At 42.9% G+C, this 25,010-nt stretch overlaps 1 protein-coding gene across 3 annotated transcripts in view; it reads left to right on the top strand.

The window, feature by feature from the left end:
* The window catches only part of exoc6b (exocyst complex component 6B), a 133,224-nt gene that overhangs the window by 25,744 nt on the left and 82,470 nt on the right, over positions 1 to 25,010 (top strand). For all 3 annotated transcript variants that reach the window (XM_039821573.1, XM_039821572.1, XM_039821570.1), the window contains exons 6-8: positions 986 to 1,190; positions 14,814 to 14,990; positions 22,828 to 22,896. In XM_039821573.1, coding sequence (XP_039677507.1) covers positions 986 to 1,190; positions 14,814 to 14,990; positions 22,828 to 22,896 — 451 coding nt within the window. The remainder of the gene's footprint in view (positions 1 to 985; positions 1,191 to 14,813; positions 14,991 to 22,827; positions 22,897 to 25,010) is intronic.

Below are 25,010 nucleotides of genomic sequence, written 5' to 3'. Positions count from 1 at the left end.
TCCAAAAAATAAAGTTTACCCTGTTCAACTAGTAGTGTCTCCTCCCAACTGCCAGCCACTAGGTGGAGCCAGAGGGTTTTGGAATGGGGACCCAAATCGTTCCACTCTCACTTTTTTTTTTCCCCCCTCCCTGCCCTGGGCCTGACCTTTTTAGACAGGAGTCGGGTTGGTCATAAATTTGTCGTTTTGTTTGTGTGTTTTTCTACTTCTCTTTGTCCTGCGGCTGCTGGGCCAAGCAGAGAGCAGGGAGAGGTCAGCCAACAACGGCTGCTACTCGAGAGAACGTGTGTGTGTGTGTGTGTGTGTGTGTGTGTGTGTGTGTGTGTGTGTGTGTGTGTGTGTGTGTGTGTGTGTGTGTGTGTGTGTGTGTGTGTGTGTGTGTGTGTGTGTGTGTGTGTGTGCGCGCGCGCGCGTTTGGGAGATATTGTATTGCCAAAGATCCCTGAGGTGTATCCGAGTGTATTGTGCGTTTGTGCTGTTTTTAGATGTGTTTATCTTTGTGTGTTTTCTGCATGCTTTTTTTATTTTATTTTTTTTTAAAGTCATGCATCCGACACCCAGGACCTTGTTTTATTGCCGTGTGTCTGTTAGTTTCGAAATCTCTTCACCCCGTAACCAGAAACTCACAGGTTTAACCGGCAATCTGCACGGTCCTAAAATTTGGCATCGGCCAAGTTTCGTCTTACCTGAATCTGAAAGTTTATAAAAAAAAAAAAAAAAGGTCTGGAGTGCTCAGAAGTTTTAAACAAATCGTCAAGGTGGTCTTTGGAAGGGAACCCAAAAGTTCAAAAAGCCTTTTATTTTCATATTGAAATGGTTAGTTCATTAAAATAGAGCTGGGCTACAACCCATGCGTAGCGGCACAAACCGAGCTTCTTCAGGGTGAATCTGAAGTTTAAGTTAATAAGAAAGCAAAGCCTGTATGATTGAATGAAATAAATCCAGGGTTCCTTTTTTTATTTTTTTTCATTCTTGTGTGTGATAGGTACTACCCCGCGCTGCGGACGTTGGAGCAGCTGGAGCACACGTGTCTTCCCAGGGCGGGTCAGTACCGCTTCTGCTCCATCATGGCGGAGAACATCCCCAAACTGAGGACGCAGATCCGAGACACGGCGATGACGCAGCTGAGAGACTTCCTGGAGAGCATCCGGAAACACTCCGACAAGATCGGAGAGACCGCCATCAAGCAGGTACAAACGCAACATGCGTATAGAGCTGATATGTAGTTAATGGAGTACCCCGAAGGTTTTGGCATTGCGTCGTGTAACATTTTCAGACTCGCGTTGGACAGAAATGAGAAAAGGATCCAAATCTGAACCAGAGAATATTTTTTTTTTTTTTTTTTTTTATTCTTTTTTTTATTCCACACATTCATTTTTCTTGTCAAACCTGGCGCCTGCGTTACCCACAATGCCGAACACAAAAACTGTTAAAAGCTGATCAGTACAAACTACTTGTGGTCTGAGTTCAGACGATCACAAAGTCTGTCATCTCGTTTTTCTCTTGTTCATAGTTAATCTTTCAAATAAGGTGTGTGTGTGTGTGTGTGTGTGTGTGTGTGTGTGTGTGTGCGCTCTAACATCAGTGCACTTATGTGTGTGTGAATTTGTTGATAAGGACTGTTACTGGCTTGTCTATCTTCCCTCATACCACAATTGTTTTTTGTTCTCCATCATGTCTCTCTCTCTGTCAGTTAATCAGAAGCAGCCTGTGTGTGTGTGTGTGTGTGTGTGTGTGTGTGTGTGTGTGTGTGTGTGTGTGTGTGTGTGTGTGTGTGTGTGTGTGTGTGTGTGTGTGTGTGTGTGTGTGTGTGTGTGTGTGTGTGTGTGTGTGTGTGTGTGTGTGGTGTCTCTCTGTGGTTGCACTGCCAGTAAACAAGCACGTAGGCGCTGCAAGAGATGCCGTAGCTTGTCAATGAACATGCACACCCACTCGCACACAGAGGACCCCCGCTTTTCAGCACTTACCTAATTGTTTTTCTGTTTTCCAAGGCCAAGGACGTTATATACGAGCGTGTCGTGTTTGTGTGCTCTGTGTTCTCTTGCGGTATCCATAGCTCAAAGTGAGGCCTCCCTGTTTATTTGTGTGCCTCCATCATTTAGGGGGGGGAATGTTGTGCCGTGGGAATTACAGGATGAAGGGGTGGGAAGGGAATGAGGAAGGAGCGCTCGACGACAGACCGATGAGCGGATGGCGACTTGGAGAAAAGTGGCTGAACAGCCTGTTATGTTTTATTTATTTATTTATATATATATATATATATATATATATATATATATATATATATATATATATTAGGGTGGGGAAAAAATCGATACAGCATAGTATCGCAATATTTTTCGTGGCAATACTGTATCGATACACAGATGCCAAGTATCGATCTTTTATGATATATGTGTTGGTCAGTCTGTCTGCTTGACAATCCCCATTTTGCAGCAATACAATTGAAGTGAGATGAACAAGCAGAGAAATGTATCTTTTTAGATAAAACAAATGTTGAAAAAATTGTGCTTTGGGGACATCATTTGAAATTGGGAAAAATTTGAAGTTGGAAAAAAGGTAATAAATTGCAATATATCGCAGAATATTGCGATATGTTTAAAATCGCAATAATATTGTATCGTGACATAAGTATCGTGATGATATCGTATCGTGAGGCCTCTGGTGATTCCCACCCCTAATAAATATATATATATATTCCAATCATGACTTCCTCTGTTAAAAATTGTGGATTTGTCACAATTAGTAATATACTGAATGGGGACATTAGATGGATGGTGTGCCCCGGGACCTTTGTTCCATTTGGTTCCACTCTTTCTGCACACGTTTCTTTCCCCCGCCTCCTTTCCAGCAGTATCAAATTTGGGGAGGGTTGTTCCTCTGGAGATCTAGAGGGGGGCCGTCCACTGATCACAGGGTTTGATCCTCGGCTCCTCTCGGCCACGTGTCCTCGGGCAAGACACCGAACACTTCATCAGTGTGTGAATGGGCGCATGAGAGCCATATTGTAAAGCGCTTTGGATACAAATCTTGGTGAATATTAGTATATGTTATAGCTTGATAACCGATTAAATAAAAAATGGCCCGAAAAATGCTGTTTTCAGCCTCTCAAATATGGAGATTTCATGCTTTTTTTTCTGTTTTCATATCATATTAAACTGAACATCTGTGGGGTTTTGGACAAAACAAGACATTTAAAGTGCTCACCTTGGACTTTGAGAAACCTGGATGGACATATTTAACTATTTTATACAGGGGTTTTTCCTGGCTCCTACAGTAAAGGCAATGAGCCTGTGTTACCTTATTTGACAGAAATCTATATGCATTTGCCTGTTATTTCTGATGAATTTAATAAACACAAAGGTTGATTACACTTAAATGAAACCCCAATCAACAGAACTGCTTAAAAAAAAGTCATATTACTATTCAAATGCCACCGTTAGGTTCACCAGGAGAGTCCGGCACAGCCGGTCGGAGAGGATTTGAATCGCTAATTTTGATCGCAAGTTCTTATCATTTTGGTGCTGGTGATTTTCCGTGGTGGGCTGGCTAAAACCTCTTTGGTTGGGGTGCCAAAAATTCCTCTATGCAGGGAAAAACCCTGCTATAGACCAAACGGGTCAGATTCATCTAGAAAATAATTGGCAGATTAAGCGATAATGAAAATACTCGTTAGTTAGAGGCCTAATTTACAGACCAAACAATTAATCGATAGCAAATGGATCCACTAGAGACTGTTCTGGCGCTAGAGATGCAGGATTGAAATCCTCATAATGGCAAGTGTCCAACTTGTTCTGCACTGTATTTCTCTCTAAGAATGTCATTTTGAGAATTGGTTAATTGCCACATTATTTAAGGCTCCCGGCATCAACAATATCTACACGTTGCTGACAGGAAATTTCAGGGCTATAATGCACGGAACTTAAATATCGATGGAAGTTTCGCAATGATCAGTTGGCATTAGATTTTGTGCTTTACAGTCCAAACGGTTGACCCTTTTAAAACCCCCAATAATAGACCAACTGCTGTAACTCAGGCCAGTCTGAACTGAACCTTGTGAACTGAGAGAAGACTGTCGATTTAGGTATTTACTTTGTCCTCCAGGTGTCACTAGAGGATCATTTCTCACTCTTGATCCAAAACATTGCTGCTTATGGTTGACCAGTGACTAAAATCCCTCTTGCCACTCACCCATTCATTTCAGTTAGAGAAATACACAGTATATTAGATCTGTAACATATAGAATATCTGGCTCAGTGTCTCTGTGTCCCAACCGGCAGCGGCAGACGGCCGCCCACCAAGAGTCAGGTTCTGTCTGAGGTTTATGTCTGTAAAAAGGGACATTTTTTTCCTCGCCACTGTCGCACCAAATGGGGGAGGGGGCGGGGGTGGTCTTTGTAAATCATAGTGTGGTCTAGACCTACTCTATCTGGAAGAGTCCTGAGATAACTCCTGTTGCGATTTGACACCATAAATAAAATTGAGTTGAAATGAAATATTAACGTAACCTAATGCAGATGCGTCCCTACAGGGCACAGGGGGTCACTGGGTGGTTTTGATGATGTGATGATGATGTGAATCACAGTCAACGGATTTCAAGCCCCCGAAAACTACTGTACGACGAGAAAATCTTTTAGCCGAGTCATAAACACTGAAAAAGTAGAGTAAACGCAGAGGAGTTTGTCTTCAGATGAGCCTCACGCAGTCCCCCACGTATCACTCCACGCCCACACACTCTGAACCCTACCGTGGAGGGGGGTCCAGGGACCACAGTTTGAGAATCACAGGCATAGAAAATCCACTTGCAGTCAGTGAGGAAGCCCACCACTAACTCCTCTAACCACTAATTACAAGGGAGATTATGGAAACCCCAGTGGTCCGGCAGTCCTGATACTGATACTGGGATTATGTTGTGGTATCGAATGTTAGGCTCCGAGCGCTCGGGGTGTGTGTGTGTGTGTGTGTGTGTGTGTGTGTGTGTTGTGGACCCGCACACTACAACTTCTGATTTCCTTTCCTTTTGTCCCTCTTCACCCTTTTTTCTTATTCTTTTTTTTCTTTTTTTTTTCATGTCCCTCCATCTCTTTCTCTCTCAGACAGCGTGTCTCTCTGGTGTGCTCTGTTCCAAATTAGCTCTAACTCTCTGTACCCGGCCGTCGTTACAGCTCACTCGACCAAGGATATGAAAATAAATAGATCTTGGGAAAGAGGAGGAGGAGGAGGGGATGGAGGGAGGAGACGGAGGAGAGCACAGGGCTCACAATGGAGCTATTGTCTGCTGCCACATGCCCAGAGAAGAGTAGGACGAGGAAGACAGGGAGGAAGATGGGTGGAAAGGAGGGTTGAGAGTGGGAAGAGAAGGAGAGAGAAAACAGGGAAGAGAGAGATTGGGGGGGGGGGAGAATTGTTCGAGCCAGAGAGGACGAGAAAGGGGCATGCAAAGGGATGATATAGAAGATAGCGGATGGAAGGAGGAGAGAGGAGGACAAGATGAGGAGAAAGATAGTGGAGGAAGATACTGGAGGTAAAGGGAAAGAGGGAAGAGGGGCGTGAGGACATCATGGTAAAGAAGTGGTCTAGGAAAATGAAAAGAGGGAGAGGAAGGTGAGGAAGGAGGATCAGGGCGAGGCGGTGAATGAAGGATGAGGAGGAAAAGCGAGAGGCGAGGAAGAAAAGAAGATGGAGGAGCGAGTAGAAAAAGGTCCCCCCGCTTCTCAAACATGAGAATTCGCTGCATTTCTCGTCCGTTGCACCTCAGTAACCAGAATCTATTTGGGTTTTCGAGACATTTTAATGAGGTCACCTCGTCCCCCTGCTCTGGGCTGTTGTAGAGACGGTATACCAACAGTATAAAGAGGCCAGAACTTAAGTTTTTAAGGGCTGGCAAACCGAAAAACTGAGCTTTTATGAAGACAAAAGAGGATACGGACGTGAGGACTCAGCAGGAAGAATGGGAAGACTGTGGGATCCTGACACTAACCTACAGACACGCCCAGCGTTGCGTTTCCAGCAAGCATTTTGTTACCAAGTGAAATATCCGAATGTCAGTTTTAGGCTAGTCTATATCCACGATGTTCCACTCCCGGGATTGCTCCGGTGCCTCCGGAAATGCCGCCCGGATGTCTGTTACTTTTTCCGCTTTCTTTGTGTTGGCGTTCTAACCTCCGGTGGATTTCTGAGGACTCTGGTTAACTGCTCCTCAGATCTTTGTTTTGGACGTACACGTTCCACCAAAACAACGTTCCTTCCCGAGGCTATTTCGCAGTGGCTCCCTCCGGCGCTTGGCGCAGCCCGAGACAATTGTGATTGGTTTAAAGAAAAATGCCAATAAACGAAAGCTCGTTGTTCTCCCATCCCGGAATGCTGTGTGGCCTAGCAACGCAAGACTAGTTTTAGGCTAACTATAGTTCTGTAAGCAGTGATGGAGGACTCGAGTCTCTATTCTCTGGACGCGTGACTTGAACTCGCGGACTGATGACTTGGACTTATATAAAATAGTCCAAGTCAGATATATAGCTATATAAAATCGGACTTGAGCATTCATGAAAAAGGACTCAGACGTCGAATGAAGTTTCTGACTGAATAGGTTATACAAATTTAATATAAAATGTTACACTTTTCCCGTTTCGGGCTCCCAAGACCGGCCTGGAAGCAGCTGGGGAGACGTTCCATCCAGGGCTGATGTACTTTTCGGGGGTAACACCATTTTACTTCACCAACCAAAAGAAGAAGCCACCACGTCTTGAGAAGCTTCTTGTTTATTGTTAACCGTTAACTCCCTTTACATCGTCTTTGGGATCTCGTTTTTTTCCCCTCCCATCCACATATACGCTTCTCAGTCGGACACCGCTACACACTCTCTGACGTCACTCACTTAACGCTGCATTCTCGCTCTTCCTTTCGCTACTCTCTCCTACTCTTCACAAGGAATTGATATTGATATATGCAACTGTAGTGCGTGATTCGCCGGCTCCCTACTACATGTTGAGAGATGTGCCCCGGATCCTGAAGTTCGCCTACACTGATTTTGCATCCAATGCTGGAAAGAGCACCGCTAAATGTTGGTCAGTAAATAAACTCCCTTTTGCAATAGTGACAGTGGTGCCATTTTTGTTTAATGTAGACCCTCTTTTATTAGTATATCAGCTCTTTAAAGGAGCAGGAGTGGAGAAATGTAGGCAGTCTGGGAATTTAACACAGCCTCAACCTTAATGACTCGACTGGGACTCGAACACTGGGGACTCGAGACTCGACTCGGACTTGAACTCAGGTAATGGTGACTCGACTCTGACTTTTCTTTGGTGACTCGGACTTGGACTCAGACTTGAACACTGGGGACTCGAGGCTCGACTCAACAGTTGGTAACTCGACTGCAACGCTCTCTGTAAGTTAAGCCAACACGCGTCTGGCATATTGTTACGTCTCCCCATTCTTTATCCACTTTTGTGTTAATAAAAGCTCAGTTTTTCGGGTTCGACGGCTTATACAAACTTAAGTTCTGGGTTCTTTACATTGTCGGTAGTGAATATCGCCACACAGCAGCGTTTAGGCATTTTTCTGTTGTTTGCTAGCAGACAGAATTGACGAGGAGGCGCCTTCACGCATTACAAGTCGATGGAGAGTGGCGCGCTGTTTTCCCCTCCGGTGGGGGCGGCACTTAAAAACGCACTGTCTCTATGATGGGACATTTTACAATGTTTCAGACTAAACAAGGGGTCTTCAACGTTTTTTTAGGCCAAGGACCCCTAACCTGAAAGAGAGACGGATCAGGCACCCCCTACTACATATATTGGGTGAAATTGAGTTGCATAATAAACTGGGCCTACAATAACCTATCAGATGGCCTAAAGCCCACACATAAGGTGCCCTACAATACTAAGCTATTCAAATAATACAATTATTTACATATTCATATATCATTATGTTTCAATGTGATACATACATGTGGAAGGCACAGTGAATCCTTAGGCTTAACTGTATCTGTGGATGGCTACCATAGTGGCTACCTTACAAGCCACTATGCCTAGCATCAGTGTTGTTGAGGTGGTTGTTGTTTTTTTTTTTTACGAATATGCCGATTTATCTTTGCTAATAATATGTTGGATTCATTTAGTTATTTTCAGACAAATTTTATCTTTGGGGGGGAAAAAAGGTTCAACAAAAGTATTAAACAATAGCGGCCCCCCTGCAATGACTCTGAGGACCCCCTGTTGAAGATCCCTGGACTAAACGATTAATTGAATAATGAAAATAATTTGTAGTCCCAGTCCTGTTGCGGTGGCCGATCAGATACGTGCAGGGGCCCACTGACCCCGGCATGAATGGGCTAACTGTATTTTTCTACTTAACAAAAGGATGAAACGGTTTGGTGAGGAGTAATGTGTGCAGTGTTTTGGTGTCTACTAAAGCCTTCAAACGTATCACAAGCTTTCTGAAGAGAGGGCCGAAAGGAAAAAGGAGGAGAAGAAGAAAGTCAAAGGAAGGAGAGGGATGAAAACTCTGAGGAGAGGCGGAGAAGAAGAAGACGACAAGAGATGCAGAAGAAGGATTAAAGGAAAGAGGCGATGACTCTTGAAACCTCTCCAAATGTATTTGCCTTTCCTTTTATAACCCTCCTGTCATTTGTCATTCCCCTCTTTCTCTCTGTACTCTGTCACGTCACATTTCCGCCTCCCTGTCAAAATGTCCGTTGCCGTCTTTCTCTCTTTTTGCAGTCTTTCCATCTCCTCATCTTTCCATTTACTTTTCTCCCTCCTTCCTTCTGTTTTTTTTTTTTTTCTTTTATTCACTCTCAGCAATGGACAAGCGCTTCAGAGCTTCTGCTGTGCGTTCGGTAGTCACACACACACACACACACACACACACACACACACACACACACACACACACACACACACACACACACACACACACTAATAGAAAACAGATTGTTGGGCCTGTGAAGTGGAAGAAGATTGATTACCTGTATCTAGTTACTGAACACACACATGCGTGTGCGTGCAGCGGGGGTGGCGGAGGGCACGCGCTGGGCCGGTGTATTGAACCATCACAGGGAAAACCGAAAATAGACTGTTATAGGTCGTTGTGTCAGTCACTGTGTGTGCGTGTGCGTGTGTGTTTTGTCTGCCGAATAATGCTCCCCAGTTTACTGCCATTGGGCAGTGGACACCATTATTTCTGGTTTGCCGTCTGCCTGCCAAAAAGTGATCCATAGTGGAGATGTCCCAGTCAGGTATTACCTGATCCGAGTCATTAAATACAGAGTATTTTTCAATACAAGAGTGCAAAATTGATATTTATATCTTGCTACATAATACAAGAGTGCAAAATTGATATTTATATCTTGCTACATAACTCGGCTGTACAGTGTGCAGAACTTTTGAATAGGTCTCGGATTGCTTTTCGATAGAAGTATATATAAGTATACTGCTGTGCAAGACAACCGCACAACGGAATATACGATGGCACTCCCTGATATTAAAAACAATATAGAAGAAAGTCAAAATAAGAGCAGGTATCAATGTGCAAATATATGATGGCATCTTAAAACAGTAGCAGCATGAAGGTGTAAGAAAGTATCAACCTAATATGGCAAATGTTGCATTATAGTTGCACAAGGTGTGTGTGTGTGTGTGTGTGTGTGTGTGTGTGTGTGTGTGTGTGTGTGTGTGTGTGTGTGTGTGTGTGTGTGTGTGTGTGTGTGTGTGTGTGTGTGTGTGTGTGTGTGTGTGTGTGTGTGTTGTAGTGGGTGGGTGAGGTTGTCAGACCATGTTTATCAATTTGACAGCTTTGGTCAGTGTTGCGGTGTGTGTGTGTTGTCCTCTTATCGCCTTCCAGAGGGGAGTCGTTTGATTCAATAACATTGCTTTGGTACCAATACCAAAACAATACTTATTTTCCCACAAACCCCTTTTTTTTTTTTTTTTTAAATTGACCAAAATTAACCAAGCCTCTCAAACGTATCCGAGTTTGATATTGACACAAAGCGTCTGCACAAGGCCAAAGAATAGAATAGTCTTTTGTTCAGTGTGCGTTTTTTTGTGCGTGTACTGCTGCTGTGACATGGGAATTTTCCCTCCGGGGATACATAAAGTATCCATCCATCCGTCTGTCACCCATATGTCTGTCCGTCCTTCCTTCCATCCATCCATCCATCCATCCATCCATCCATGGCAAGTTTGCCAAATATCTTTATTGAGATCAGGAAATATCTGCTAAAAGAATAATCGGTTACACTTTACTTGAAGGTATCTACATAAGAGTGACATGGCCCTGTCATGAACGTGTCCTAAACATTATAAATAAGTCATAAACGTTTATGACATAACACTTCTTTCAGGAAGTGTCATTGGTTTTTGTCATGGCAAGTTAGGATTAGGGTTAAAGTTAGGGTTAGGATTCATGTGTTCATGACAGTGTCATGTCACTCTTATGTTCAAGTAAATTGTTATAATAATAATAATAATTTAACTAAGGCAAAAAATCTGACCAATCGTTCCACATAAACCTGCGATAGTTGAGTTTTAAATACTCCAAAAGGACGGAGGTTCGATACCCAGCCTTACCCTTGAGCAGTACACCCTGCGGCATGCGGAGCAGCTGTTAAAAGCACCTCTGTTTGTTCCAATCTTGTCATGGAGTATATTTTCTCCTTTTTTATTTATTTATTTTTTATTTCAACTGGTGGAAAGTTGTTTCGGAAAACAACTTTACTGCTGGTAATAATTACTTTTTGTTTTTAATTACATTCATCTGTTTTCCTAAATTAGAGTCCTTCCGACAGTCACTTTATCGTTTTTTTTTTGGTTTTTTTTCAAAGAATGATGTGGAAATCTTTTTTTTATTATATTCTTTTTACAAATCGTTGCAACTTTTCCACAACAAATAGCCACTTTAAACCACCTGTCAACAAACGATCACTGCAACTCTGCTCTTTCACTTGCAATTTATGTCAATTTCCAACGCTGAGGCCGCAAATCGCCTTGAAGTTTGTCAGCGAAGCACATATTCAACTCGGGGGCCGCCTTGTGGTGTTGCCGCAGTGTAATATCAGATTATTTCAGAACTATTCAGAGTCATCTTGCGCTAAATGGATTATAGTGTGGCTCTGATTCTGGTCCTCCTCCCCAGCTGTTCTCACTTCTTCTCAGGCAATTTTCATCCTCCTCTTATCCCCCCAGCTGTTTCTTCTCATTTCTCCTCCTGCTCTTCTCTTCCTTACTCCCTTCTCCTCCATTGTCCTGTACTTCATTCTCGATCCACTTCTTTTTTTCCCAAAGTTTTTTCTTCTCTGCTCTCCCTCATTTTTTTTTTTTTTTTTTTATATCCTTTTGGGATTGTGCGCAGGAGATGACGCACATTCCCGCACTTGAGTTTCAAGTGCCACACCGAATGCCGCCCCCCTAAAGAGAAACGCGACAAAAGACCCCGGTTAATAAGGTTTCTGGTTTTTTTTCAAACGAACTTGGTATTGCCAGTGGATGCCTCAGGACACGCATCCACCTGTCGAGGAATGCTTAAAAAAGCCGAATTCAGCCACTCAAGTGGAACTATCTGACGTAGGCGCTGACGTCCGTATCTGCGGCGTCGCGTACTGTAGGAAAGTTGCTTTTCTATGTCATTCACTCCCTCTCTCATGTCCGTCTTTCATGCGTCTGCTTGTCTTTTGAGGTCTCGTATGTTAATTCCTGTGCGGGAAAAGAAAGAAAACGACCATTTGAAGGATTAGAAAGGAACGCCACGCAGAGAAAAGAAATCGCCGCTGACAAAACAAGACCCTCCACTTTGTGTGTTTTTTGAGGTCTGTGCCATTTTCTTTTTTTAATTTAGTATGAAGTTACTCTTTCAACATTTTTGCCTCGCTAGAGTTTTGGTTGATTGAGTCTAAGTGAAAAGACTCATTGCTGTATTTAGAGCTTGTTACCTATTCTTTCCTCAACAGAGCGGGCACATTCCTGTGTGTCCCCACTCCTGCCCCCTGACCTTCTGTACCGAGAAATGAGACTTTCCACTGATTCTGTTTGTGCTTATTGTCTGATATGACTCATTAGTCTTGCATGTGTGGGCATTAGATCAAAGATGGCATTGTATTCTTCCAGCATCGCCGATATTGTGTTTACCCCGGGGTTTGTGCACATCCACCCTCCTACGAACACCAGTTTTTCTCATTACCATCATTAAAGGCGCCAATCGGGACGCTCAAAGCCTCTGACGTATTTTATTGACGTCTTAATCGACAGATTTAAGTGCACAAGGCAGCCTACGTGCCGGCGCCGGCGAGCAGAGGAAGCCGCAGCATTCACGTAGATTTTCAAAAGGACCTGAGGCGGATCTGGGTGTGAACAGCAAGATGCACTTAGATCTGAGGGGGTTCCCCCCCCCCCTCCTTCTGCCTCCCCACATAACAAGATTTTCCCACAAAAATATTTTTGGTGGCCAAGCTGTGAAGGACCTTCCGGCATAGAAGCCTTCAAAGAACCTTAAAAGTCAGCGGCGTTTGATGGCCAAATCCAAGAAACCTCCATATTCATGTTCCGATATTGTTCGCAAAACAAAAACATTGGACACACTTTGGAAACCAGAAACTTCACCTAAATTATCTACGTAGTGGGCAACAATAGAAATGAAGCAGAATTGGCCATCTCTATAAGGAAGACAACTCTGTTTTCATTTTGTGTTGGATACAAGCGGCCATTAATTTCTAACCAAAACTTCCTGTTTGATTATTTTTAGTATTCCTGGTCCGACACTCCCGCAGACGGAACAGAATGCATCATTTCCCATGATACTCTGTTTCCCTCCAAAATAGTGACACGGACAGGACACGGTTTGCATCAGATATTGCATTACACATTCATTGCATTGTTCTCGGCACAATCTTTCCATTTCCATCTGTCTTTGGCCCACCCTTTTTTTTAATGTTTGTTTATTTTGGGAAGCCTCGCCATTAGCAACATTGCTACATTACCCTAATGTAAGCTGCATATGAATGCATGTGAACCTATTGTAACCCCTGTGCATCACTTGGGACATGTGTTAATGTGCGATGGCATACATTTCGGCAAGCCCGATCTGCCGGCGATTTTGATTTCGCCCCGCAGCTCAGGCTGGAAACCTGTACGTTTATCTATCCTGCTTCCGTTACAAATTTGCGGGGACCAATCACAAACTGGCTTATCCACCTGGCGGCGCTATTGGGGGGTTTAACACGATGACGATAGAGAAGCGACCAAGCAGCTTCTTGTTTACGTTCAACATGGCGGCCACCGAAGCACAGCAGCCCGTCGATGCCGCTGTCGCCGCTACGTCACCCGTATCGTTGGTCTGATTGGTTGAAGGACTATCCTATTATGTACAGAGTCATTTAAACTATGCCCGTTGATCACGCCTCTCGTGCAGTAGAAAACACAGAGCAGACTCCCCAGACTAATGTTCAATCTTAAAATATTGAGCTTGGTCTGATGATAGCCAGACTATGAGCTCCAAACTGTGTATTCAAAATGCAGACACTCGGACCCTTAAGGACAAAAATGTCTCCATTGAAACCCAATAAAACCACAATGTTTGATCCCATGGCCATTACAGCACACAACCATACATTCTATTATATCAGGCTTTTAATTCACAGTAGAGCCCTGGCTTCTAATTTGTAATTTTTACAATTTTCCACCAGATTGAGCCATTTTCCCACGTTATTGTACATGCCATTTTCCTGGTTTCCACTTGGGGCATTGCTGCTTTATTATGGAGCACTACAGTGTTTGATGCATCAAAATGCATGGTGTTGCTCATCATTGAAATATCCCAGAGTGTGAAAAAATAAAATGAGCATTTAGTATGCAGAAAAAAAATGCTGGCATTTTAAGAGTTACAATTCTTGAAATGAATGAATATTATGATCAGGACAGATGTTGGTTAAAGTAAGTGAAAGTTGAATATTATTTTTATTTATATATGTGTGTATATGTGTGTATATATATATATATATATTTATTTATTTTATGGCATTTTATGGCAGTCCTCTAAGGTAACAAGCTTTTTTTTTTTTTTTTTTTTCTGCTCTAATTTTGTGATAAAACGCTTTCAGATACTTGGCTTAAATATACATCAATGTTACAAATGCACCAAGTTTAAATGAGGGTTTTGACATGCAGAAGCATAGATTTAAAAAAAACATGTAAGCTGTCCCTGTCCTCCCTTTAAAGTCCTCTGAGCTAATTTTATGTGCTTTGTTTTCTGATTCATTGACTCTTCATCCTTCCTGATCTTCCCTTCCTGGCTTGAGGTTTTCCCTCTTGTGTATTCTTAGGTGCTTTTGTAAATCACTTTTTACAGGTCTTTTCCATTTGATTGTTTTTATGGGACAAGGAGTGGCAGGTTCTTCTGAAATGTCTCAACAAGTCGTCTCATCATCTGCAATTTATAAGCTTTTACCGAAACGGTCTTAGAAATGGGAATCGGGCTAATGTGAGTCATTATTTTATTATTATCTTTCTCTAGCTCCCCATACAAAGCGTAACTGTAGCACATGTCGGGACCGCTACAACGGCGTTTGATTGCAGACGGCGTGTCATTGTTATCATTGAACATCTGGTTTTGGTGTCAAGACCTTCAAAATCAAAAGAGCTTCCACTGCTCTGAAGTTGCGCCAAAAGTTGAATGCAACAAGTTCCCTTTCCTCCTAAGTGTCTTTTTGAAAGGTGTTCTGGGAAATGTAGGAAATCACTAAAGTAGACGCAAACAACACCGTATCTCCAAGGGTTGAATGTGGCCTGCACGGCTCCTCTGATGTTTACTTTCGTGTTGTGCTTCAGGCGCAGCTGCAGCGCTCCCTGGACAGCTCCGTCTCAACACAGCCGAGGGCCCTGATTGGCAGACGCAGCCGAAAGGAGGCGGCGGCGACGACTGACGGCGGCGGGCACGGGGGCAGTCCGGTGTCGGAACAGGACTCTGGCATTCTGGATGTGGAAGATGAAGAGGAGGACGATGAAGTGAGAGAACTGCAACCACACATACAAACGCATGAAAGTATCTCATCCGTCCTTCTGTCTTTGTCCTTTTCAAGCTAAACGATAAGGAAGGCCGCTAATCTCCAACATGAATCTAATCCAAATGGGTCCATCCAGTTCATTCCGTTCTCCCCCAGGGTGTTTCCCCCAGTGTACTGCAAGCCTGGTGGCCCACCAGGCCAAAGTTGTCCCCTACTGGGCCTATGCCACTGGGAATTATTGATGAATGTGTTTTTAAGACGTTTTTTTTAAACTACAGTTACAGTGGGGCGGCTCGGTTAGAAACTTAGACGTAGTCATATTTTCAAAACTCCAGTTAGTTTTTAGCAATGACTTAAGCATTTACCTTTTTTATAGCTTTTTAAAATTCTCAATTTCGCGATTTCGTCCATGATTCTGTTCTCACAGATCTACATTAATGCTGCCATCAGTCTGTGACTGGCCCCAGCCGGGCCCTCGTCGAAAATAAAGACACGTGCCACCGGGGTAAACAACTTTTCTGGGGGAAACTGTCCCCTGATTGGTTGCTGGCAGTATGAGCTCTGATTCTCATACATACATAATCACTGCAGCCCTGATAATCCTCTAGTGTGGACTCGGCTTCATTTGTCTCCCGTTTTATTCCCTCATTGTTTCTCCCTTTTAAGTCTCTTTTCTTTCATATCCTTCTGTCTTCGTTGAATCAATACTTTTTATCTATTTTTTTTTTTTTTTTAACCAATGCTTCACCTAAATATTTTCTGTTTATACCGTTCCGCCATCGGCGACTACATCATATCCGTTTCCAGCAAAACCGAGCGAAAGCAGAAAATGAAATGAAATCAATGTCTGACTGACTGACTGACATGTGATTTACGTTCTTTTTTATAAAACAATGAGTTTTTAGAAATGTCTCATGATATTGTCTCTAGAAGTGTATTATTCAACTTTTGTTTTTGTTAAAGAATGAAAAGAAAATCGCAACACCTGAATACTATCGAAACGCAATAAATTAAAATCGCAATACAAATCGAATCTCGTCCCAGCTCTACTAACATGTTTACAGACCATTCAGACGATGAACTTGCAGAACCTCTGTGGGCAGAAAGCATTTCGGCACTGAACTCTTCACGTCCCCCCTCGCGGGATCAGAAGTCCTTTCTTGTTGTTCAAGGAACTCAAGGAAAGCAAAGTACAATGAAGTTGAAGAGAATAGCGCTGAACTTGTCACCCCCGTGCTGCCATTCTGTTTTAAGGTCCCTGTCGTCCCCTTTGCTTATTTACATCCTGTAAACTCAAGTCAACCTTCTTCATGGGAAGACCTTGGCTCGAACAAAGGCCCGACCCCGCGGCCGGCAAAAGGTTATGGCCACGTTGGCACCAGCGCCTGCGCTGATGCCAACCGTCGGCATTCCGTCTCCTCACGCCACCCCATGCCCCTGCCATGCCTTTTCCCCTTTCCTTCGTTTACAGTCGTACCCCTGTGTCTCTGAGTCCTATTTTTATTTGCTCCCTTTGTTCCCCTTTTTTGGTCCTATTTTGTCCTCTTCCTGTTTTCTTTTTTTCAGAAGTCTTCACCTTTTCCAAATCTTTTAAGTGCCTCCCAGTGTTGTAGTCAAGACCACCTAAACCAAGACCAAGTCATCACGAATACTGAGACTTTGGGGGGTAGAGGCCGAGACAAGACCGAGACTTTGAGGGGTAGTGGCCATGACAAGATCGAGACTTTGGGGGGTAGAGGCCGAGACAAGACAGAGACTTTGAAGCATATTGCGCATCGCCACAAGCCTGTAAACATAGAGGCTTCAATGAATAAAGAAAATAAATTACATACTGGCCATTTAAGTACATTAGGCTACCAAAAATAGTGACATATAACACATTGAAGAAAATATGGCCCTGATACAGGCTCTATCTGAACTCCTTGAACATGTCTTTACATAATTAAAACATGTCAGTCAACATGCTGCAGCTACAGCTTCAGTCTCTAGAGAAATAGAGTTTGTCAATTATTGCCAATTTAAGTACAGTATCAAAAACAGAATGATTTCTTAGCACACTCTTTAAAGGTCCCATGACATGGTGCTCTTTGGATGCTTTTATATAGACCTTAGTGGTCCCCTAATACTGTATCTGAAGTCTCTTTTATATAGACCTTAGTGGTTCCCTAATACTGTATCTGAAGTCTCTTATATAGACCTTAGTGGTCCCCTAATACTGTATCTGAAGTCTCTTTTTATATAGACCTTAGTGGTCCCCTAATACTGTATCTGAAGTCTCTTTTATATAGGCCTTAGTGGTCCCCTAATACTGTATCTGAAGTCTCTTTTATATAGACCTTAGTGGTCCCCTAATACTGTATCTGAAGTCTCTTTTATATAGACCTTAGTGGTCCCCTAATACTGTATCTGAAGTCTCTTTTATATAGACCTTAGTGGTCCTCTAATACTGTATCTGAAGTCTCTTTTATATAGATCTTAGTGGTCCCCTAATACTGTATCTGAAGTCTCTTTTATATAGACCTTAGTGGTCCCCTAATACTGTATCTGAGGTCTCTTTCCCGAAATTCAGCCTTGGTGCAGAATTACAGCCACAAGAGCCAGTCCCACAATGAGCTTTCCTTAGGATGTGCCATTTCTGTGTCTGTAGCTATTGAGGAGGAGAGGGGGGGGGGCAAGGTGGAGGGTGGGGGTGTGGCCTTGACCAACTGCCACTTTGCTCGTTTGAAAGCCATGATGTCTCTCTCTCTCTCATGGGTGGGCCTAATTCTCTGGGCGAGCAAAGCAGAGAAAGGGGAGGTAACCTTGCTCCTTATGACCTCATAAGGAGAAGAGTCCAGATAGGCCCATCTGAGCTTTCATTTTCTCAGAGGCAGAGCAGGATACCCAGGGCTCGGTTTACACCTATCACCATTTCTAGCCACTGGGGGACCATAGGCAGGCTGGGGGGATGCATATTAATGTTAAAAAAACTCAAAGTGAAATTTTCATGCCATGGGACCTTTTAACTGCTTGCCTTTTATAGAATTAACATTCAACTGGCCATTCAAGTAGGTTACCAAAAATAGAAGTTTAACGTACTGTGCTGAATATGGGCTAAATAGGCTAATTGAAATGTCTTTTGGACCTCTTGCCTTGTACGGCTTCATCATATTGCACTTTGTGGTGACGTTTGAGGTGCTGGTAAAGATTTGTGGTGTTACCTTGCGGTGCTGCAACGAGGGCAAAGCATGCCTCGCAAATCACATAAGACTGACCCTCGTCGTCTTGCTTGAATCCAAAATACTTCCACACCACCGAATGCGGGCCTTTTTTCGGAACGAGTTCGGTTTGAGACGGAGTTGGTTGGCTGTTTTCACCAATATCCATTTGGTTTATTTCCGAACTACCGCGCTCGCTCGACGAGTCAAACACATGACTAAAAGGCGCTTTGTCATTGGCTGAGGGTGAAGCCCTGAACTTTGTGAGCGCTGTCCTACCAAATTAAAGGCCGATGAAGTCGTTTCAAAATTAAATCGTGAACAGGGTGAGTAGAGATCGCAATTTTATAACGATTTATCATGCAGGCCTAGTTGAGACTGAGTCAAGACCGAGACTTTGAGGGGTAGAGACCGAGACAAGACCAAGAACAGTGCGAGTCCCACACTGCATGCCACAATAAAATTTGGAAAATGCTAACTATAGGCACTCCTCAAATTGACCTGAAAGATCCACATTCCCATTTAAAAAAACAAAAAAAACACAGAAAACAAATTAAGATTCTGGTTCATTCACCTCTTTAATTGCTGTAAGTGTATCATGACAAATGCCTTCATTAAAAGGCAGTTGTGGTCTTGACCGGTCTTGAAATACAATCCAGAGTCCTCTTTATCGGAGACCGAGACCTTCAAAAAGTGGTCTTGAGTACTACAGCACTGGTGTCTCCGTCATCTGTTCGTCTCTATCGTTTTACCTCTGCCCGTCTGTCACCCGATTTTTGTGAGACTTGGTGGAAGGGTTTAGCATGACGGGCCGAGGAAGAAGCCATTCGACTTTATGGAGCGGATCCGAAACGCAAATTATATTCCCCCCTTTGGTTAGCATTGCGAGATATCCGCCCGGTAATGACTAGATAAGTTCAAGGTTGCATTGCACGTGCGAAAGGAACTTCTGTTTCTGTCATCAGCCCTTAATCTTCCTCACGTCCTCTTTTATTTTATTTTTTTTCCCGTCTCCATCCCACCTCTCTCCCTCCACCTCTTTCTTTAAGTGGTCTTTGTTTGTACGCCTTGTCTCAGGACTTCGAGTGTGCTTGTGTGCTTGTGTGCGGTTACATCAAAGCTGGCATTGTGTGTGATTTTTGCAGAAAGCAAACTTTCCAGAGGGCAAGAGGGCACATGGTTCTTTGGTGTGTGTGTGTGTGTGTGTGTGTGTGTGTGTGTGTGTGTGTGTGTGTGTGTGTGTGTGTGTGTGTGTGTGTGTGTGTGTTAAAATGGGTAAATTGCAGAAGACAGAGGATGTGGGTAGGGAGAAAGAAGTGGGATGGTTAGACGGAGGGATAGATGGAAAGAAAAAGAGTTATGAGCAGCTGGTGACACTGCCAAAAAAAAAAAGTAAGTGCTGCAGAATGCTTCACTCTCCTAAAGGCTGTTTTTATGCTTCTGCGTCAACTCCACGCCGTCGTGACCCTTTCGGAGTTCTGCGTTGTGGGTTGCTTTGCATCGCGGGGGATAAGTCTGAGGTTATTTGCGAGGTGTCTGCCAGCCAGTTCATATATTATCAAGCAAACTTTAGCACATCTGAAGTTCTAATTTCAAAATGTAGACACTTTACAAAACGGATAACCCCGTCATTGTAACCAAAATATGTTATGTTATAAAATATGAGTTTATTTGGAAAGCTTGTGTCAGTGAACTAGCACGTTGCTACTCCCCACAGCAGGCTGCTGGAAACACCGACTGTCAACACACAGGACCAGTCGACCAATCACAGTCCTTGCGGTCTGTTACAAATGGTTGGAGGTGCAGCGCCAAGTTCATGCGGCGGACGCCAGAAGGGGTCTCGCGGGGTAGGGCTGGGTATCGTTCAAAATCTTTCGATCCGGTGCCAATTTCAATACCTCAGTTTCGATGCCGGTTCCTTACGATACTTTTTTTTCGATATACCGTATGTTTTAAAATCCATTTCAACATCAAGAAAAATCTGCTTTTAAAAAAGCTTTTATTTTCCACCTTAAATGTGAATCAAAACAGTTATCAAGACATTAAAGAACCTTGGCTGAATGACAATACCCGCTCTCTCAGACGTGACTGCAGGAAAGCTGAGAGAAAGTGGAAGAAGGACAGACTTCAAGTGTCATTTCACATTTTAAAAGACTTATTACATAAATACCAGGGAGCAGTTAAATCTGCTAAAACTCATTTTTTATCTCACCTGGTTGCTAGTAACACCCAGAGGCCTCAGGTTCTTTTTAAAGTTTTTAACTCTCTTGTTAACCCTTATGAAACTGACTGTGCTGTGCCATCCACATTGTTATGTGAAAACTTCATGAAACACTTCATAGATAAAATTGCTGGCCTGAGCTTTTCATCCCCTGTTTTTACCAGTGACCCCTCTGTTCCTCCTTTATGCCCGGCTGTCTTCCAGCAGTTTGAGCCAGTTTCACTCCACGTTCTCTCTGACATAGTCAAGCAGCTTCGTCCGGCTAATTGCCTGCTGGACAGTATCCCTGCACGCTTACTTAAAGATGTTTTTAACACTGTTGGGTCCAGTATTTTATCCTGGGTCAACTCATCTCTCAGCTCAGGGTGTGTTCCAGCTGCTTTTAAACATGCTGTTGTGCAACCAATTTAAAAAAGATAAATCTGGATCCGTTAGTTTTGTCTAATTTTAGACCTATTTCTAAACTTCCCTTTTTATCTAAAGTCTTGGAAAAGGTTGTTTTTAATCAACTTCAATCATTTTTAGATAATTTTAGTATTCATGAAAAGTTCCAGTCTGGTTTTAAGCCCCGCCACAGTACTGAAACTGCCCTTCTAAGAGTCTACAATGACCTTCTCTTAGCGGTTGACTGAGGAAACTCCGCTGTTTTAGTGCTCTTAGATTTGACTGCTGCCTTTGACACTGTCAACCACTCCATCCTTTTATCCCGACTCAAACAAAGTGTTGGCATTACGGGCATAGCCTTAAAATGGTTTGAATCTTACTTGACGGATAGGAGTTTTGCTGTCCACATTGGTAATTGCTCTTCATCTGCTGCCCCTCTTTCCTGTGGGGTCCCCCAAGGTTCCATTTTGGGACCCATGCTATTTTCACTGTATATGCTGCCCTTAGGGTCCATTTTAAAAAAAACATAACATCTCTTTCCATTGTTTTGCAGATGATGTACAAATCTATTTGCCTGTAAAAAACAATGAGAAGGACACTATCCAGCCGTTGTTAAACTGCTTGAGTGATCTCAAAATATGGTTGGATCAGAATTTAATGACAATAAGACGGTCTTAATGACAATAAGACAGAAATTGTTGTTTGGTCGTGCTGAACATTTTAGTGCCTGTGTAGATGCTCTCGGTACTTTAGGCTCCCAAATTCGTCCTTTTAATGATTTTTGACAGTGCTTTTAAATTTGACAAACAGATTAGTTCTGTTGTTAAAACCATCTTCTTCCAGCTGAGACTCTTGGCTAAGGTTAAGCCATACCTGCTACGCAAATACTTTGAAAGAGTCATACATGCATTCATTACGTCACGCTTAGACTACTGTAACTCACTGTATGTTGGATTGGATCAGTCATCCCTTCGTCGCTTACAGTTAGTCCAGAACGCAGCAGCTCGACTTTTAACCGGGACTAAAAAGCGCGACCACATTACATCAGTTTTGGCCACGCTCCACTGGCTTCCTGTTTGTTTCAGGATTGAATTTAAAATTGTATTAATTGTTTTTAAGATCTTAAATGGGTTGTCGCCTTCTTACTTATCGGAGCTCTTACATGTCCACACACCTGTCAGAGCACTGAGGTCGTCCAATCAGATGCTCCTCGATGTGCCCAGATCCAGGTTAAAAACCAAAGGTGACCGAGCCTTTGCAGTGGCTGCTCCAAACCTCTGGAATAGTCTACCTATTCATGTAAGAACAGCTCGGACCGTTGAAACGTTCAAGTCCCTGCTTAAGACCCACTATTATACACTGGCTTTCAGTTGAGCTTTGATATCTTGACCTTATTCTTTTTCTACTGTCAGTTATTTTATATTGTACATTGTGCTTTGTTTGTGTTTATTATCTTGTTGCTTCTTGGAGCTTGTTAAGCACTTTGGTCAACTAAGGTTGTTTTTAAACGTGCTATATAAATAAAATTTAACTATCAAAATTAAAAAAAATTCTGGTAAAACTGCTCACTCAGAGTAACATTATTAAAAAGTGCCTTGCCTTGCAAGCTCAGCCTGTCAGTCAGTCGTCAGGGCAGAGAAACCACCGTTGTGCTTGCTTGTCTAAGAAGAAGTGTAACGTCAACAGCACCGCGACCGCTTTCGGCTCGCCATTAATATCATATCGCAGCAAACGCTGTCTGAGTGAAGATTTTAAAAAACTGTTGATTCGACGCAGAAGCATAAAACAGCCTTTAGGAAAAGATTAAAAAGTATAATGAGCAATTACAATTACCAAAGTCGTAAAATCTACAAATTGAACACAGATAAGCACTGAATAAAAAAAAAAAACACACACATATATGTGTGTGTGTGTGTGTGTGTGTGTGTGTGTGTGTGTGTGTGTGTGTGTGTGTATATGTATATGTATGTATATGTATGTATATGTGTTTTGTCCTTGAGGTGTCCATCCAGTCTGACTTGTGTTTCTGTGTGCAGGTCCCAGGAGCTCAGGACTTGGTGGATTTCTCTCCAGTTTACCGCTGTCTGCATATCTACACTGTGCTGGTGAGTTCCTCCTCTTCTTTGGTTCGTATTCTTTCTTTTATCCCTAACTTTCATCTCCATACTATCTATCACACGCTCTCTCTTTGTTTTTGTTTTGTTTTTTTAAATCCTCGACGTGATCCCCGAGCACTCCACTTGGTTTCACCCGATTCATTCCTGTTGTAACCTACTTTCTAATATCTCTGCCCCCCCCGCCGTGCACACAGTCGCTAACTTAAGTAACAACGTTGAATTCTGCGAGTTATGCATCGGCTTTACTTAGATTCAGCCCAGATTAAAAACTTTTGAATTCTGTTTTGATTTGATAATGACTTTAATTTAGTTTCCTTTTGTTTTTCTCAGTTTAAATAGAGAACACAAATTGTGCTAGATTTCAATCGAGAGAATGCGCAAGGGCCGGTAGAGAGTGGTCTATCGTGGAAGATATCGTGTTTATTGTGATTTAAATGTATATCAGAATCAGAATCAGTTTTATTGGCAAAGTATACTTACATACACAAGGAATTTGACTTCGGTAGGTGTTTAACTCTCTATACATTCAACAAATAGACATGTAGCAGTAAACATTCAGTAGACAAATAGTAATATAGACACATACTGTACAATAGAGAAAACTGTTGCTAGATTTTTTGAGATTTGAGATTTCGTTTTATTTTAATTTTTTTTACGTTTTTGGAGTTTTACACCTGACAAACTTATATACTTTATATTATATATTGTTGTTGTACAACTGGAACAGTACAGCGCTGTCAGCGATAAATTTACTAAACAACAGCCTTGTAACTGAAAAAAAACATTTAAATGCTAATGAGAAAAAGAGACAAAAACTGTAAAAAAGACAAAAACTTGGAAAAAGATGGTAGAAGGAAGTAAGGCAAGAACAGGTCAAAATAGTATCAAAAACTTCAAAAACAGTGACATAAGAAGAAAAAAAGCGAGAAACTTTTAGAAAGTAGAAGGAAGGAAGGCAAGATTAGGTCCAAAGAAAGTGACACAAATGTCACATTTCTGGTTTGAAAAAACAAAATTCTACATAAAGAGGAACAATGTTCTGGCCTTGAGGGACTGCAGATGTAAATTAGCCAAAGGCTAACTCTGGTGCAATGCATCAAATGGTCACATTTATGTTTTAATTGCACATTGTCCCTTTTATAAATAAAATTTAAATTAAACATTTTGTTAAATATCTCCCGTACCCCCTGCAGTCCTCCAAAGTACCCCTAGGGGTACACGTACCCCCATTTGAGAAACACTGGTATAAGAGATATCAGAGGGGGGGTAACGGCAAAATCAGCGTCGCCAACTCGTGGTATACAGCGTGTCATCACCCGGCCCAGTCCTAAACAGTTGAACGTACAGAGAGGTATACAATGCTGTAAGATGAGGCCTCCGGCTCGGGCCTGGCTTCACTCCAACCAGGTGTGTGTGTGTGTGTGTGTGTGTGTGTGTGTGTGTGCGCGTGTGTGTGTGTGTCTTGGCGTGTGTCTTGTAGCGTGTGTGTGTGTGTCGTGTGTGTGTGTGTGTGTGTGTGTGTGTGTGTGTGTGTGTGTGCGTGTGTGTGTGTGTGTGCGTGTGTGTGTGCGTGTGTGTGTGTGTGTGCGTGTGTGTGTGTGTGTCCTCTCAGTTAGAGCGAAAGCGACATGGGGTGGATGTGTTGACTGGGCCATGACTGGGTTAGTTGCACATTTTGGGGGTGGGGGTGTGTGTACTGTGACCGGGCCAACATAGCCAGAGGGTCGGCTGTTTGTGTGTGTCTGGGGGGGGGCAGGAAGTGCATGAACTTTGACAGGATGGAGAAAATGAAAAGGGCAAAAAAAAAAAGAGCGATTGAGCGAGGGAGCAAAAAGGGAAAGTGAGGTTAGAGAAAGGGTAAAGGGGGCGAGAGAAACCGTATAGAGAGATTGGGGCGAGCAAGGTTTAATGATAGAGGAGAAGGAGATGAGAGAAGGGAAGGGAGGTCGGAGAAGTTCAAAGGGGGTGAGAACAGGGACAATTTCATGGGAGGGAAGTGGGGTTAAAAAAGAAAAAGAGAGAAAATGACAACACTGCATTTCAGGCACTCTTGGTTCAGCAGCTGTTTAGTGTTAGCGTCACGTGAGAGTAGAATACTAGAA

Source organism: Perca fluviatilis, chromosome 14 (assembly GCF_010015445.1).
Source record: "Perca fluviatilis chromosome 14, GENO_Pfluv_1.0, whole genome shotgun sequence".
Taxonomy (NCBI): Eukaryota; Metazoa; Chordata; class Actinopteri; order Perciformes; family Percidae; genus Perca; species Perca fluviatilis.
This window is presented reverse-complemented; position numbering and strand designations above follow the sequence as displayed.